At 38.6% G+C, this 18,252-nt stretch overlaps 1 protein-coding gene across 1 annotated transcript; it reads right to left on the bottom strand.

Annotated features, from left to right (window-relative positions):
- Positions 1–429: 429 nt before the first annotated feature.
- On the bottom strand, positions 430–17,935 carry LOC134679290 (myotubularin-related protein 9). The gene is made up of 10 exons (XM_063538187.1): positions 17,589–17,935; positions 16,796–17,049; positions 16,198–16,396; positions 13,075–13,231; positions 12,603–12,716; positions 11,918–12,039; positions 11,007–11,113; positions 6,434–6,651; positions 5,729–5,911; positions 430–4,693 (listed from the first exon to the last, which is right to left on the bottom strand). The coding sequence occupies exons 1-10, from the start codon at positions 17,733–17,735 to the stop codon at positions 4,512–4,514; spliced, it is 1,683 nt and encodes a 560-aa protein (XP_063394257.1). The 5' UTR covers positions 17,736–17,935; the 3' UTR covers positions 430–4,511.
- Between the last annotated feature and the right edge of the window lie 317 nt (positions 17,936–18,252).

Consider the following 18,252-nt stretch of genomic DNA (forward strand, 5'->3'; position numbering starts at 1 on the left):
ATAATATTTATTTTGTATGAAAAATAGAGAGTTAAAATACTTCATAATTTTTAAAAGTTGTAGAACAAAAGTGTCACCGTATGAGGAGTACAATCTATGTTTTAATTATTTGCTCATGTTACAGGCCACACACGGTATAAAAGTCAAGCTGTAAAGTATAAGGAAGTTTGTATACTAAGGTGCTATGCTAATAATATTGTTGACTGTACATTTCAGGCACCCATTTTTAATTTATGAAATAATAAAAAAAATTAACCAACTATGTAAGTACCAATAGATAATAAGGTAAGCTAGTGAAGCTAACCATGCCACGAAAACGGTTTGGCTCCTTAGCACTCTTAAGGGGCCCACTGATTAACAGTCGGACGGTATCGGTCTGTCAGTTGTTCAGAACTGTCAAAATTTTCTAGTTCTAACTGACAGGCCGATTCCGTCCAGCAGACTGTTAATCAGTGGGCCCTTTTAGCAGTAAACTTTGTATCTGCTTGTTTAAACTGTACCTGTTTCTTTGTGGATACTATTCTGGTTGTTGAGATACTTTGTCTTCTAGTTATAAATTCCTGAGTGAACACTACAAACTTTTAAGGTTTGTCCAGAGGCTATGGTCATCCTAAACCTATACAGTGTGAAAAAATCGAGTGCTACATGGATGGCAACTACCTTAAATATTGTAAATAGCACATTTTGTGTAAAGGAGACTTTCCTTTGTTTTTAAAAACAATAAATTCTGCATTTAAGGATTTATGAAAAATCGCTTGCCTCAGTCGGGACTCGAACCGGTCAAATGTGACAAAAAATAACGCCGTATTTTATGATGCAGATTGAAAGGTTTACTGATAAGGTTCATTTTACTCTATACAATATAAACAACAAATACAATCAGAATAACGGAAGCCCATGAAAACTAACAATTACCTTTTAAATTTGTTTTTTTTTATCACATTTGACCGGTTCGAGTCCCGACTGAGGCAAGCGATTTTTCATAAATCCTTAAATGCAGAATTTATTGTTTTTATAAACAAAGGAAAGTCTCCTTTACACAAAATGTGCTATTTACAATATTTAAGGTAGTTGCCATCCATGTGGCACTCGATTTTTCCACCCTGTATATGTACATATAAATACAATAATAAAGGTGGAAGTAGCAACGCTCATTATGTTAAATTAATGAAAATAAATCTAGACTCAGTAGTTAAAACTGGAATGGCCCTCATTTCTTACGCGGGCTGATATTTGGTACCTTATTAACTAAATATACCTCTCGCGTCGAATGATGCTCCCTATGACAGTTCCTTCCAGTTGTCTTACCGTACTTGTATATTTACCGTACTTTTATTAATTGATATTAATTAACTTGCTAAATTTCAATTAAATGACTATTATTAATACATTAATTAAAACAAAACAATATTTAAAATAAGTGCATTCCCGTTGCCAGAAAGGTTTTGGATTATACTGTGCAACTTTTAATATGGGACCTACCCCGAAATCGCGAAAAATAAAATTACCCTCCCATAATAGAACGTGGACTAGCCAAAATGTATGTTTTTTTTTCGCGATTTCGGGGTTGGTCCCATAGTAAAAGCATCCCAAAACCTCCCTGGCAACGGGAAGGCACTTATTTTTTGGCAACCCTGTATAAAAAAAGGAACTGTGTTAGGGACCATCATCCGACGCGAGAGCTATACCGAGTGTTAATGGATTACGAGCAAATATTTAATCCATTACAAATTATTATATGTATTAGGCATGTAGTAACTATGTCGAAATTTCATCAAGCAGGCCATTTAGTTACGGTAACACGAAAAGTGAACGTCCTAATAACAAGTCATTACAATATCATGTCATGTAATTATGAATCTACATATTATAGTACAATTTGCGTTACAGGTGCGACAACATAAATAGCTGAAATATTGTGTATAATTTTCATAATTTATTGTAAAATAAGCTCGTATTCAATTTACACTCCGTGTGTATATTAACCTTAAGTATGCTCAGGCACTGATCAGTGCACCTCTATTTGTCATGATCACCATGTAAATGAAAAAAAAAGAGAACAGCATACGAAAGATGAATCATATACATGTTCCCTACAAACAAAATGAGCTGTTCCATAATATGTAAGGCGTTATTAAATTGCACAACGGGACTTAATCGCGTATTTAAGTTTTACCTCCGACGTTTCGAGGACGGCGTTGTGCCCGTGGTCTCGGAGAAGACTGGCTCAAGTTGACATCAACATCTTCTAGCCGCGCGAGTTTTTCGAACTACCCGCACTTGGTCTTGTTTATCAGTTTGAACGTTTTGCGCCCTAGGGATGTTACTCTGTCGACACACAACACTAACGATATTCGCTTTATCGACTGTCGATATTCGTTTCCGCTTACATTTACTAATGACTGGATTCCATGTGGATGAGATCTTAAAACCCTCGTTCCGATTGAAATTGCAACGTTTTTTGATTTCAATGGCTTCCCGCACTTTTCTACTGTAGAAATGGCGATCCGTGGAAAGGATTTTAGGGTTATGAAGCTCAATCCAGTGGTTTGGTCCTGACTCCAGCAAATGCTCAGCCACGGCAGATTTGATCACCTGACGATTTTTGACAGCTGCGATATGTTCCTTAACTCTTTCTGCTATGGTGCGCTTTAAAACTTAAATACGCGACTAAGTCCCGTTGTGCAATTTAATAATGTTTAATAATCGTAAAAGTTTAAATTAGTGTTATGTAAGGCGTTGTACAGTAAACTGTAATAGCTCTTATGTGAGCGAATTAAGAACTATGGGACATATTTTTGAATAAGTTGGTTATACCCACATTTTTACAGTTGACTGTACCTTGTATGTTATATTGATATTAACCTTATTAATTAAAATTACTTATTATAGATGACGAGGTTTTAAGCGTTTAGTAAATACGATTTGTATTGCAATTTTGAAAATATTAACGTTGACATATAGGTACATAATTTAGGCCTAACTTATAATATACTTGTAGTTTTATGACCGCTTATTATAAATACTACTAAACGGATGTCAAACTGAATATAAATTATATATTTTTTAATAGACTACACACGAGCAAATTTAGCTCGAAACAATTTTACAAACCATTGTACGGGTATTGCAGTGTGCATTGTAGTCGTACGACTAGATGCGTCAGTTCTACAAGTTTATTAACATAAATTATTATTTCGGGATTCTTTATATGTGAGACGAATATCTTGTAAATAGGTAAAAAAGTAAAACAGCGACTAGGGAAAACCGTCTTAAAGCTAGGTATTTTATAGAGTACTTGTACTTGTTATTTAATAGTTATTTACGATACAAGTGCGGAAAAGAAGAAATTCGAAACGAGTGGCGATAAATTATAACACGATCGAAGGGAGGGTTTTAAAACGACACGAGTTGCGAATTACCTATTCGCACGTGTATCCTACAACGTTTTACGTCATATGGCCCTTTAAATTTTTGACATAAGCACGGAAAGTGGTCATTCCCGCACTAGTACAAGAAAGTAGGACCATATGTACTGTAAAGTTATTTTACCATTACGGACATTGCGGTTGTGTCATGGAGCCACCTAATTAAAAGGCACGGCCGCAAGGTAGCCAAGGCAAGGCAATATTTCATTGTTTTTGTAAGACAACTCCCAAATTTTTCCCGCAACCCGATAATATACCACGAAGTGTATTGACGGCGTAAGATGACTTATTATATTGTTTATAAAAGCAATTGATCGCTTTACCTAGACACAAAGCAATTGAAAACAAAATGCCTAATGTATATGTACCTACTTGATAAATATATTGACCCTTCATAGCTATATTAACTTACGTACTTAGGTACTTACGTTAATTAGTTAGCTGGCAGTTCGTATCTTTCTCTTTGTAATACATTTTATAATTGTAGTTATAATTTTGATTTTATCAATAAGTAACACACAGCGTTACACAATGTTCCTAATACTAATAGTTATGCTGTATACCTAACTAACAATTGGTGTTCTAACTGTGAGGTCAGTTCATGTGTAAAACGAAATCATCACTCGCTCAAAACTTAAGAACCGATAAATTAAATAATAATTACTAACGCGGTATAGACTATACGTCGGTTTATCTTTTTCTTTAGGAATACACAAATGTTATGGAACTCACAAATGGAATACACAAATGTTATGGAACTCTGTTCTCTTTTCTATTTGGCCCTAGCGTTCATACCCTGATCGCAATTTAGGGCCTTTTAAAAGCTCGAACCGACAGAGTTAAAAAGCTACAACTGTGAAGGCTTGCGATTTTATAAAGCTGTTCCTCCCTAATTAGTCCTGCGGCGAGTAATATAAAAGTTACATCTATGTATGGGCACAGTATTAATTGAATGTTTGGGCCCATGAAGGCAAAGGTTCGCTCTCTGTTGAGGCTTGTACACAGTTCACGCCTGTCCTGCGACGCGTAATATGGAGGTTACCTCTACTTATCTGTACAGCATAATAATAATTGAAGCTTTAGCTAGTTGTGTAGCAGGAGTTCCTGCTTGTCCTGCGGCGCGTAGTACTGCGCGGCGAGGTCGAGCAGCTCGCGGCGGAGCTGGTGCGCGCGCGCGCGCAGGGACTGCTCGCGCGCGCGGATGGCGCCGTACTGCTCCTCGCGCTGCTCTGTCGACTGCGGGATCGACCAGCGCAGGTACAGCTCTGTACGACAAAATATATCATTGAGGCCTATCATAAACAAATCGATATAACGCTCCTGCCGGTTTACATGTGAGTCATGTAACACCCTCCTTTAAGACGAAGTTCATATGCGCCGGCGCCACGGAAAGCCAGATAACGGACGGCGTGGGGTTTTGTAGCGGGTTGTAGACGGAGCGCTCGTCCGGTTGATCTGTTACTACCTTACGGTTAGGACAGGGCTCACCCTCCCATATGACGAAGCCCAGATAACAGAAGGCGTCCCTACGCTCTGGCCCTAGCTGGTATCGTATAGCGGGTTGATGCAGGCGGAGAGCTCGTCCGGTTGATCCGCTACTACATTACGGTTAGGACAATGCTCACCCTCCCATATGACGAAGCTCATGGGCGCCACGGAGGGCCAGATGACGGAAGGCGTAGGGTCGTACAGCGGGTTGATGTAGGTGGAGAGCTCGTCCGGTTGATCCGCTACTACATTACGGTTAGGACAGTGCTCACCCTCCCATATGACGAAGCTCATGGGCGCCACGGAGGGCCAGATGACGGAAGGCGTGGGGTCGTAAAGCGGGTTGATGCAGGCGGAGAGCTCGGCCGGTTGATCCGCTACTACACTACGGTTACGACAGTGCTCACCCTCCCATATGACGAAGCTCATGGGCGCCACGGAGGGCCTGATGTCGGAAGGCGTAGGGTCGTATAGCGGGTTGATGTAGGTGGAGAGCTCGTCCGGTTGATCCGCTACTACATTACGGTTAGGACAATGCTCACCCTCTCATATGACGAAGCTCATGGGTGCCACGGAGGGCCAGATGACGGAAGACGCAGGGTCGTATAGAGGGTTGATGCAGGCGGAGAGCTCGTCCGGTTGATCCGCTACTACATTACGGTTAGGACAGTGCTCACCCTCTCATATGACGAAGCTCATGGGCGCTACGAAGGGCCAGATGACGGAAGGCGTGGGGTCGTACAGCGGGTTGATGTAGGTAGAGAGCTCGTCCGGTTGATGCGCTACTACATTACGGTTAGGACAGTGCTCACCCTCCCATATGACGAAGCTCATGGGCGCCACGGAAGGCCAGATGACGGAAGGCGTGGGGTCGTACAGCGGGTTAATGTAGGTAGAAAGCTCGTCCGGTTGGTTGATCCACGACCAGACGCTGGTCGTCTGCTCGCTCACGCCGCGGTACTCGCGCTGCTGCTCATTGTCGCATAGGAAGGTCCCTGTAACGCCACAATAATATGAATAATCCCTGTATCGCTTTTAATTAAGCGGAATAAGTGAACAACTCATTTTTAGTGTTCCGTACACAACTTTGTTCACGGAACACTTATGGGATCACTTCGGTCTTGCAAATCAGTTAAATGCGTTTTACTCAGAGACCGTTTGACGTAGATACCTAAAATTTGGAACAGTTATAGCAATTACCACCACTCATATTGTAAATAAGTCAAAACTGCTTATTTTATTATACTGTTAAGTATTAAGCTATAACAAAACTTACTTTTTATAACAGTGTTTGATTTATTCTATCCCATAAAAAAATAAGTGATTTAGTTCTTATATTAAACAAAAAAAATCATGATAATATGAGCGGCAAAATGCTCCCTACTCGAGCACTCGCTTTACACGGGAAGCGCGACTAGTTAACACTTCGTTCCTAACTGAGTGGTACTGGTCTTTATGAAACGAGGTGGGCGGCTCACCGCGCGGTCTAGTGCAGTTATCTCCAGTAGGCCACTCACCGAATTGACTCGCGTACGAGTGCTCGAACAGCGTGATGAGGAAGGACTGGCGGTACTCGAAGCTGCAGGGGAACTGCTCGAGGAACTGGCGCACGCAGTCCAGCAGCAGCAGGAAGGTGGGGGCGGCGCGGGGGGCGCTCGAGTACGGCCCGCAGCGGTGCCGCTCGCCGAACGGGTGCCCCGCCGACAGCCACTCGCGCTCCACTAGCGCCTGCAAACTATACGACACAATGTATTTCGTGGCCTTCGGGTTAAAGCGTTTTTACATTGTCCGATTAGACATCGGATGGAAGTGAAATGTATGATGTACGAGTTTTTCTGTGTTAATGGAAAACGCGAAACGCGGACTCTTTAGTAGCTGTTTTTCTCATAGGCGCCATCCGGCATTCAATATAGGAGAGGCACTTCCTATAATTTCAGCCACATCGGACCACCGTCATCTATCGGATGATATGTGTAGGCATGTTTGCTGTAGTGTTCGTGACTGCTGAAGCAGGTGCGGTGCCCTGTTACAAAGTACACCCGCGGCCCGACATTGTGGATGTAGGATCCTACTTCCGATTTTGGAGCAAAGGCACCATAATATCTATACAATGTGTTTAGGCAGCTGAGTAGCTTATATTCAAAACTTGATTTGTCACCGTGATGTCAAACTGAGATAAATGGATAAAGCTAATATTTCGTATTACATTGACACAACGGAAACTTTGCACTGTTAATTAAAAAGAACATTGCAGCCTAATACCATTTTAAAATTACCAATAAGTATGTATTTTATCGATACATCCAATACCTACCTACCCAATACCTATTCGTTTCTTCAACTATTTTTAAATTAAAGTTTTAGCGCCAAACACGGGCGCACTTAGTTTTCATAGCCATAGAGCAATTTACAATCAGTACTTTCTGTGAGCTGTTGACCGCGCTAAAATTAACCACCTGCATTGTCATTTAAATTCATTTTTAGAGCACCGTACAAAACTTTGTTCACGGTGCTCTTATGGGATCACTTCGGTCTTGCAAATCGGTTAAATGCGTTTTTCTCAAAGACCGTTTGATGTAGGTACCTGAAATTTGGAATAGTTATGGCAAGTACCATCACTAACACTGTGAATAAATCGAAACTGCTTATTTCTGATTTTAGGGGGAAATTTAGGGGTTAAGAGGGGTAGGCTGAATTTTATTTTCAATTGTAAGAATCGTGTGAGGTACCATTAGAAAGCTTGCAAAAAATTGAGTCGATGGACTGATTTTGACTTCATTTTAGAATGCAATAGTTTCGATAAAAATGCATTTAAAGTTGCAAGTTTTCATACAAAAATTTTCACCTCTGTCCTGGCGATTTTCGGGAAAACTATAGCTAACAGGCAGCTGACCAGTCAATAACCAACTAAAACGAGTATGGAGACGGCGGGAAAATTATCAGGTTAACTCTAACTTTATTAGTTTTTAAACTGCAGCCTGATCTTTGGTTGCTTAGGGCTAGCTAACTGATGCTTACACTGGTCATTCATATTAAGAAGTAATTTAGTAAGAAAGATCCTTACTTAAAACTTTGACATTGAAATTTATGACTTATGTCTTTGATACAAAGTTTAATTCTACTTACTTACTTTTGTGAGATATTTAATTTTTTTTCTGAATAGCCTACTATAAGTATGAGAGAGTAAAAGATCTGCAAAATGCAACCTTATTGTAAAGCAAATAAGTTTAAATTTCGAACGGGCTTTCCAACCAATGGACTATCGCAGTGTGCTCAGTAAGAATCATATTTATTATTGGAGTTTATCAGTTCAAATTTAAATTATGCATCAAACATCAACATTTATTCAGCAAATAGGCCACAAGGGCACTTTTACACGTCAACATTGAATTTACATAAAAGCAAAAATAATAACATCAACAATTTTATAAAATAAAACTAACAATTCAATCTAACGTATTACAATTACTAAGAGATGTATATGGTCTCTTAATGTCGAATTACATACAAAATACAGATAAAAAAACACACACAAAAAAAATCTATAATATTTAGAGGTGTAAATGTCTCTAGGTGTCAGAACTATAAGATTATATAGTTTATCAAGTTATCCTTAGAGATGTATAAGGTCTCCAAGAGTCAATATCCTGTATAATTAATACATTCATTAAAAGAAAAGAAACATACGAGAACAGAATGAGGCGTCTCACTGTAATTAATTAATAAAAGTTACTAAGTATAGTATATATAGCTAATAGCTCGTGTTAGCTTAACAGACCAGTCTCCACAAACAGCACCCGTTCACGAGTATGACGCGTATCTCAGCCATCGCCTCCCTCAACCTTCATTCGGGAAAGTGGCGACCCGATCAACAACGCCACCGTAAGCAAAGACTTTTAAGCGAGCATGACATGTTCAAGCAAGAATTCCGTTCTTCACTGTCGTTGTGTTTTTTTTTCACATTAGAGCACATAGAGTTAGTAAAGCGATAGAATAGAGATAATAAAGTCATTCAATATTTATTAACAGCTATGGCGTCATCTACCTATAGATTTTACTGAGAGTATCTGATTCGTCGAAACAGTACCTATTCCTTTTCATTAAGTACCATTACATTTATGTATTTATTGTATAAAGTATGTATATTTTTGAACCGATCGGTGAGAGCAGCAACTAGATACTGTTCTGTTACGAAAAATAAATTAAAATTCACAATTCACAGTTTTTGGAAAATATAAAGTAAGCCGATCTTGATCAAACTTGTTTGAGTGACAAAAATGTCAGTTAAGATTTGGTACTCATGAATTCCAGTTCAACTAAAATATTTTTGCTTTTAAAAACTGATGTACAATAAGTCCAAAATTGTCCGGTAAGTTAGGTTTATATTCAAATTATACGCAATTCTTTGTAGCAACTCCGCCAAGTGGACGGAAACAGGTACTGGACGGCAACCTGACGCAGTTACCCTACTTGTACTAAAACTTAGACATTTATTATTAGGTACTTATTTCTGTGACTTATATATGAAACATGAGCAAATTGATTAATACTTTACGTTAATTATATTTTGAGTCAGAAACAAGCCTAACGTCAAAAACCGAGAAATGCCGAATCACAGACTTAATTGTAATATTATTCCTTTTTGAGTCGTGCCTGCCCAGTCTACAAGTTTAAAATGCAACAATTGCGACTATATCAAAGATTATGAGGTTGTATGTATACCCAGTATTTTTGACGGATTTAGTTTTTCATTTTTTTTTCGAAGTTGCCTGTCAACTCTGACGTATATTAAAATTGTCAACTATTTTGTTTTGGTTATGGAGTGTAGAAGTAAGTTTTGGTGTTTGAAAGAATCAATAATTGGCAAAGTGCCGTGGCAGAAAAAGCCATTCTCACAAAAAACAATCAATAATAATGAAAATGTTCAGACAAGTGGAAGAATATCATACTTCAATATGTTATGGATGCTAGTAAGATGTAAAAACAACAGTTTAGCGGAATGTCAGTTTACGAAATGGTTTGTACAAATTACAGAGAAATTCATAATAATTTGTTTCTAGTTACTAGAAATGTGCCTTCACCAAACGTTTTAGATAAACGGTATTAGGCCTATATTATATAAACGTTTTTGATTTCGGTTGGCCGAAATGGCACTTACGATTTTTCCTCTTTTCACCTCCAAGATGAGGTTGATTGTTAGTGTTAGAAAGCTGTTATTTGGTATGGATATACAATCAACCCGACAAGGTGGTAAATAAAATCTTTAATCTCAAAAAAATATATCTAAGGTAGAAGCTTTGTAACTTCTACATTACCTATACTAGCCCAGAGGACTTTAATAAAAGTCAAAACTCCAAGGTCCCAGAGCTCCCAGACATTACCTTCTTATTTCCTAGTCAATAAAATGTACTTATGGGATAAATTAGTATTAGTATCCAAACTTAAAACCACCTAGGGATGTGTCGTACGGTGCTCTGAACACCGTAGTCTTGACTTCGTGCTTGGCCAATTATTAATATTGAATTGACAAAAAATATCCATAATATATATCAAACCTACTCAAATTGGTTTGATTCAATAATTTCACTAGAATCGGTTTAGAAATGCTTCGCTCACGGTTCACGCTCGCTCGGTCAACATGAACAATGATGAGGCGAGCGGCGTGGTGTTTATGTAATGACTTACCCTCTTATTCATAAACGTCTACAAAGTTGACAAGCCTATAATAATCGTTTGTCCCTTTCCACAGACAAAACATCCTCTAGACTGAGCATAGTCGCGCTACCTCCTCTGCCACGCATACGGTAAATTTACTCCATGTTCGAGTCGAAAGTGTCTTTGTGTGATGTCCGTGTCTTTGAATGGACCAATCACGGCACGGGACTTCGCTCACCTCGTCCCGCGCACCCCCGTATTTTTGGTATCATCGGTTTCATGAAATAATTGCTCTAAACTCGGTCTAGAGGATTCCTAGTCTATGTCCCTTTCCGACGTATTTGTATGATGGAAAGGGACAAACGATTATTATCGGCTTGTCAACTTTTGTAGACGTTTATGAATAAGGGGGTTAGTCCCTGGTAAAACACGTACCCGCGTATAGTCCTGCAGTCGGGGTTAAGTATAATCTGCACTAGTGAGCACACTAGCAGCGTCGCGTCCTCGCCGCGCGTGCCGTGCACCAGCACCGGCTCTGCCTTCTGAACACACCAACACATTACATTACTACAAAGGGAATAGGAAAGCGCCGCCTGACGGCCGAGCAAGCGAGGCCTTTTGCTATGATAAGGCTGGCATACCTCACGGATATTCAGGTAAATCATTAATCTTTGTTTATTTTTACCTCCTTCGACTATTTTAACCTGATTTTAATAGTAGTATTGATTAAAAACTTTGTATGTTTAATACGGGTCTCTATTGTTTCCCAAATATGTATTGTTAGTCCGAATTTTCATTAGTCATAATTGGTATTTCTCAGAAACGCGTAACTTTTCAGGATTGCCATAAAACAAACTTAACTTATCTAAAGGATAACCTTACGAAAATCCAGAAAAGTTAACGGTTTCAGTTTTATGACTAACGATAATATGACAAACAATACATTATAACTTAAAACTTTATGGGAAACAAAGGGACCCCGTTTAATACAGATCACAATATAATATGATCTGATAATGGAGTCGGAAGGATAGTAGAACTTTTCTGTGGCTACAAGTAGACCCATCGAGATCGGGCTGGTATGAATCGTTTTGACAAGTCCGATACTTTGGGGCAATAAATGTTTATAAAAATTCAATTATAGTCAGAAACTTGTTATTGTTACAGTAGTAAGGCTACCTTTCTACTGAGGGGGGATGACCGAAGATGGAGACGTGTAGGATTCAACCAATAGCATTGATTGTAATCCAGCGGGGCGGAGAAGACACGTGGATTACAACCAATGGTTAATTCCCGTAGGTCTCTCACCTCCGCCTAAGTGTAAAGGCGGCCTAAGTGAATACAACCTGGTGTATGTGCTGCGCGATGATGCAGGCGGTGTGCAGCGCGTTGCGGACGCTCTCCGGCCAGCCGCACGACTCCAGCCGCGATATCCACTTGTCGCTCGATATCTCGCGGTCGTTGCAGGCTGACAAACGATCAACAATCATTACCTACAGGTAAACACCATCCTTCGGAATACAATATAAAATTACATTTACAGTACATATGGTCCTATTTCTCCGCACTAGTGCGTAAAATAGCTTTTTTCGTGCGATGTCAAAAGTTTAAAGGACCATATGTACTGTAAAACGTTTTACGATACACGTGCGAATAGGTAATTCGCAACTTGTGTCGATTTAAAACACTCCCTTCGGTCGTGTTTTAATTTATCGCCACTCGTTTCGAATTTCCTCTTTTCCGCACTTGTATCGTAAATAACTATTCATTAATAGTGATGGTGACACATGTTGATTGTTGAGTTTTATACCAAACTAGCGACCCGCCCCGGATTTGCAGGGGATAACAGATATACCTAAACCTTCCTCATTAGTCACTCTATTGATAAGTGAAATCCGCATGAAAATCCGTTCAGTAGTTATGGAGTTTTGGTTTTAATTAATATTTGTCCAACAGTGGGACAATATGGGCTAATAATAATAATAATTAATATGGATTTCCGCAAAGTAACGCCTGATTTTATTCACCAACCTTCAATAAGTTTGGCGTAACTATCGAGGAGTTGTTGCTGATTGTCGACGTCGTCCATCGACCGGTTGTAGATCTTCCACTGGGAGTAGTTGGAGTTGCTCTCCGTGCCGCCGCCTGAACAGATGCTATCATTACAAACCTTAAAGCATTTGATAACCAGAGTCGCTTTTAAGAGTTTACCCCTCTTCCGAATATTTGCACAATTGTTTATCTGACATGGCTATTTGTACGCTTCGTACCATACATTAATAGCCATACATTTGACGTGCCTTTTCCCCGTAAAAATCGGCAGACTATTTTGTACAGAAAATGACAGCAAAGGCGTCTCCAGTTACTAAATGCTCTAAGTTACAAACACATGTCATAGAAATTATCAGTGTAAACTGTGGATTGAACTGAATGAATCTTTGCTGCTATTTTAGTACTTGTATCCCTAATAGTATTAGCTATACTGCGTTGTGTGATTTGTGACCTTTACTCTGCTGCTGTGAAATGGCGCTGTTGCTCCTCAGATCGTATATGATGCCCTTCATGCCCGGGCCCACGACTGCGTTGAGGATGGCCTCGTCGGGCCGGCAGCGCCGGTGCTTCGGCCCGTACAGCGGCTGTCCTGCCCGCAGCAACACTGCCTGAAAAATATACAAGCCATGCTTAGCCTCCACAAGTCCACACTTCCAGAAGCTAAGGGCCACCTTCGCCGTCCAGGGTTAACTACTAACTCGCGGTTAACTGGTTAAGCCCGGAGTTTCCAGTAACAATTTAACCCTGTGTTAACGGTTAAGTCCGAGTTCTACTGCGCGGAAATTACAACTAAACGAAATAACCTCCATGTTTTACATTATTATCTACAGTGCCATATATGTCCAGATAGCGAAAAAGATGTGTTGTGTGTGACTCTAGTTAATAATGTAAAACAATCATCATCATCATCATCTCAGCCATAAGACGTCCACTGCTGAACATAGGCCTCCCCCTTGGACCTCCATACGTGCCGGTTGGAAGCGACCCGCATCCAGCGTCTTCCGGCGACCTTAACAAGATCGTCTGTCCATCTTGTGGGTGGACGTCCTACGCTTGCTAGTCCGTGGTCTCCACTCGAGCACTTTTCGACCCCATCGGCCATCTTCTCTGCGTGCAATGTGGCCTGCCCATTGCCACTTAAGCTTGCTAATCCGGTGGGCTATGTCGGTGACTTTAGTTCGTCTACGGATCTCCTCATTTCTGATTCGATCACGTAGAGAAACTCCGAGCATAGCCCTCTCCATAGCTCGTTGAGCGACTTTGAGTTTTGAGATGAGGCCGATAGTGAAAGACCACGTTTCGGAGCCGTAAGTCATCACTGGTAACACACATTGATTAAAGACTTGTATGTTACCAATGTAAAACAATAATTTTAAAGAATTAATAATGTAAAACAATAAACATGAATGATATTTCGATTAGTTGAAATTTCCGCCCAGTAGAAATGGATCTATATCTCAAGTCTTTTCACCTATCTTTGCATTCCCTAATATTGTTTGTCATAATGATCAGTTGTCCTAACACTAAAAACCCTAATTTTGGTTCCCTAAATATTGATTACTTATCCTAATGTTAATTAGAATATTTTCTTTTTGCAAGGGTCGCAGTTCCAACCCTAACCTAACCCAATTTTGTGGCAGCAAGTTCTAAAACCTAACCATTTTTCAGAACCTTACATTATGGAAGATAATCGTTATGACAATTGATCGTTAGGGCATGTGCTCATTAGGACAAACCAGTTAGGGCAAGTGACTTAAGGACAAACGTTGTTAGGGATTCAGAATGACACCCGTAGAAATTGCCCCTCTGCTCCTTACAGAATAATACATGTAGAAGGTATATTAATGTACACAGAGTCTGTACTGATAAGTCTAAACAAGGTAATCCAATATATGTGTATTTATTAATTAATGGATCAAGTTCTTTAAAACTGCGAGATTTTATGGAGAAATGATAGTGTTTAGTAGGAGTTTGCACTTTGAAAAATTATATCGGCTAGGCTGGTCGTTAGTGCATAAGGTGGTTCTGTGAGTACGTCAAAATGTTTATATGTATAGAAGAATAATTATAAGTTGGCTATAACACAGGAACAGATGTCAACTTGTCCAGTTCATTTCGCATTGCAAGCTTTCATGGGCTGACCCATTAGTTTAATTTCAATACAAAATAAAATAATACTCATAATCCACAGCGCTTTATGTGCCAAGTTTTATTACAATCAGTTCAGCATACTACTTGTGCAACGGACATAATTACGTTCGCATTTATATCATCAGTGTAAGTAATATTGTATTATGTATGCACTTAAAATAAATATAATTTGGATGTATTATAATATTTATAATACACCCAAATCTGGGCTAGATTGTTAGTGACTCATAACAATTGCAGTGTTATCTGAATGTCTGCCAGATAATGAAATAATCGCCGGCTCTCATGGTACTTATATCAGGCTTATACATAATTTAGATACACATTGCAATGCAACATTCTAATTGCATGCAAATAAATAATGGGCTGTCAGTGTGCCTAATGCCTATCTGAAATTATGAAAAGTTATTTGTATTACAAGGGGGCAAAGTTGTTGTTTAACCGCTCGTGCTAATATTGATACCCGAGCAAGCGAAAGATACCAAAATTGAACCACGACCGTAGCGAGTGGTTCGAAAGATGGAATCTTGAGCATTGTGAGGGTTTCAAAGCACGAGGGTTGAACAAAATTTGCCCCCGAGTGATACACAAAAAATTTCACCACACCAACCCAAAGCAAATGTTAAATGTAAAATATCAAACAAAATCAAATCAAATCCAAACAAATGTTATTAAATATATATCATCCAAAATCATCATTTAAAAGTCAATTCTACCAGCTAACATAAGAAAACAATTCAATATTTGCATTTGATTACTTTGCCTCACATGTGAATAAAATGCAACTTTGCTATTAGTTTTTAAAGTGCAAAGTAAGCCTTTCCGACCTGGTGTTGTGAAAATAAATATCCCTTATTGTTGTGTAGCATAGCACCAGAGGACTTTGAATAGAAATAATAAATTAATATATGTGGTCAAATTTAAACTTTCATATGACATATTTTAATATAGTATGTCGCCAATAGCGACAAATAATTCACGTGATATCATCCGTTATTATCTAAATAATTTTAATTAATACAGTTTTAAACTACTGCAAAGCACCTTTGCATACGTGACATACCAATATAGTGTGATGTTATTTATTAAACCACTTCTCACACATTATAGAAATGTAACATTAATCTTTGGTTATTTGGAAGAGAGAAGCAAAAGAATTGCTTATTCGTTTTGTTGCTCCAGCAACATAGGCCAAAGAGAAATAAGTACCTAAAGCTTAGAGTGCCTAAACCATACATGGATAAAAATCAATTTATAATGTTTTAAACAAACTTTGCGCAAACTTATGTACTTATAATACTTAAAAGCGTGTTAAGAGTGTAAAACTTATTCATAATAAGGTTTACTTTACCTCCCACACAACTTGAGTGAAACGCTTAGGCTAATATTAATGCTTGTTACAAAAAATCATATTTCAACTTACCCCATTGTTGTGCCTATAGGAGAGTACGGGAAATCGGCCTCCTTGTCTGAATGATGCAGCCAGGAATAACATATCATCATCTACACTCTTGGGGACCACCACTGCCTTTGGGTACGCCGGGCACACAGTGTAGTTTTGGTTGACTCGAGATATCCTCCACTCCTCTGTTGCTAACACTTTTGTGAATTCACCCTCTATACTGGAAAAAATATATAATAAATTTAAATACTTACTAGTAATATTAAAAAAATATTAAGTTCTAAAACTTTGTCTGTTAATAATAAATCAACTTGCCACATTTGATGCCACTCTAATAAAAATGAATTTATGCTATTAAAATTAGGTTACCAGCAAATATGCATTTTTTAAATAGTTATATGCCCTTTCCCTAATGGAATATCTACCAAGCATGTAGTAGCATGTGGTACAACCAATATTTAAAAAAAAAATCCTACTGTTCCCAATCCAATGTACACACATGTACATTACTTTAGCTTCTAGATATCAGCTCAGACATCCACCTTAATGCAATAAATTGTTATGATTATTTAAAAAAACTAATTTTGTAGCAGAAAAGTTGTTATTAAAAATAGCTTACCTATATAATGTATGCCCATTTTCCATAATTGGGTGCATATGTCTATAAAAAAATGGATAGAAAAGGCTGGGATCTTGTAGTCCGGAGAGGTTTTCCAGGGTTTGGGCCAGCATGTTCAACTCTGCGCTGGAGCTGATGTCAAGCTGGAATATCCGCAGGTCTTTGCACTTCAAGAACAAGGAACCACCCTGCATGATGCCATTGACTGGCTTGTTTTCTTTCTTCTCGATGCTATCTATGTTTCTATGAAGAAGCTAGAAAACCAATAAAATCCAGTCGAGTAAGAGTCAATATTGAGATTTTATCTAAAATGGCTCAGCATAGTAAGCATGAAGAGGTAACAGACAGGCCAACAGAGTTGCTTTCACATTTATAATGTTAGTAGGGATTGCCCTCCTTTAAAGGTATAGTTGAAATTATAAGACCCAATAACCACTAATATGAATATATACATATATTATTTCTATGGGGTGCTTCATCCTTTCTAGGTGTTTTTTTAGTGTTAAGTAGTACCGCTGTGTATAATACACCAAGAAAAGCCTGCAATGATTTTGATAGCACATGCAGTGTTATTTTAAACATCAAACTAATATGAAATTATGACGTGTGCTATCAAAATCGTTGCAGACTTTTATTGGTCTATCTTTTATGTAAATAAAGAATTTAAAAAATAATAATGATGGTCAATAAAATAATGGCCGCTACCTACTATAGTAATGAGAGTTATTATTGCAGCTTAGCAGCATATTGTACTGGTATAATTTGCACTTACACGATACGAGTATCATCTTACCCATAGTTCGCGAACGCCTTCTTTTCGTGAACTCAAAATGAGGTGATGTCCAGTAATACACACCGTACCATCAACGTTATCCTGGTGGGGATATTTTAAAATAACACCGTCCAATTTATTTATTGATATGAGCTCTATAAATTCCATTTTTCTATAACAATAACTTGTTGAACTTGCTTTTAAACTCGTTACCGATCGGCACTTTGTGACGTGACGGCAATACGTAATAATATAGAACCGCTAAAAGTGATAGAAACTAATTATAATAAAATAAACTTGATTAAAATTGGTATTTGTTTGCTTTTAACTACAATTAAAAAAAGGAATAATCGATTCTCCTAAAATTTCCATTTTGACGTTTTGACGTATATTTGACAAAAGTAGATTTTTTTTATTCGTCCTTCCTTCTGGACAGGCTAAGGCCAAAGACCATACTGCCTCGTCTTCAGTTTGACAGAGATAAGCCCCCTCCAGACTATGCGCGTGAATCGCGGGCGAAGCCGCGAACGCGAGTGTGGAGTCGATTTTCGCAGAATCAAAGGATAGAATCGAACATCGAAGTTTATATAGATGGTCAAGCAAATCTTGTCAGTAGAAAAATGCGCGAAATTCAAATTTTCTATGCGACAATTAGTGTAGTAAATAAAGGTAGTGGTCCCCGCAG

The sequence above is a fragment of the Cydia fagiglandana genome, chromosome Z (genome assembly GCF_963556715.1).
Source record: "Cydia fagiglandana chromosome Z, ilCydFagi1.1, whole genome shotgun sequence".
Classification (NCBI taxonomy): domain Eukaryota; kingdom Metazoa; phylum Arthropoda; class Insecta; order Lepidoptera; family Tortricidae; genus Cydia; species Cydia fagiglandana.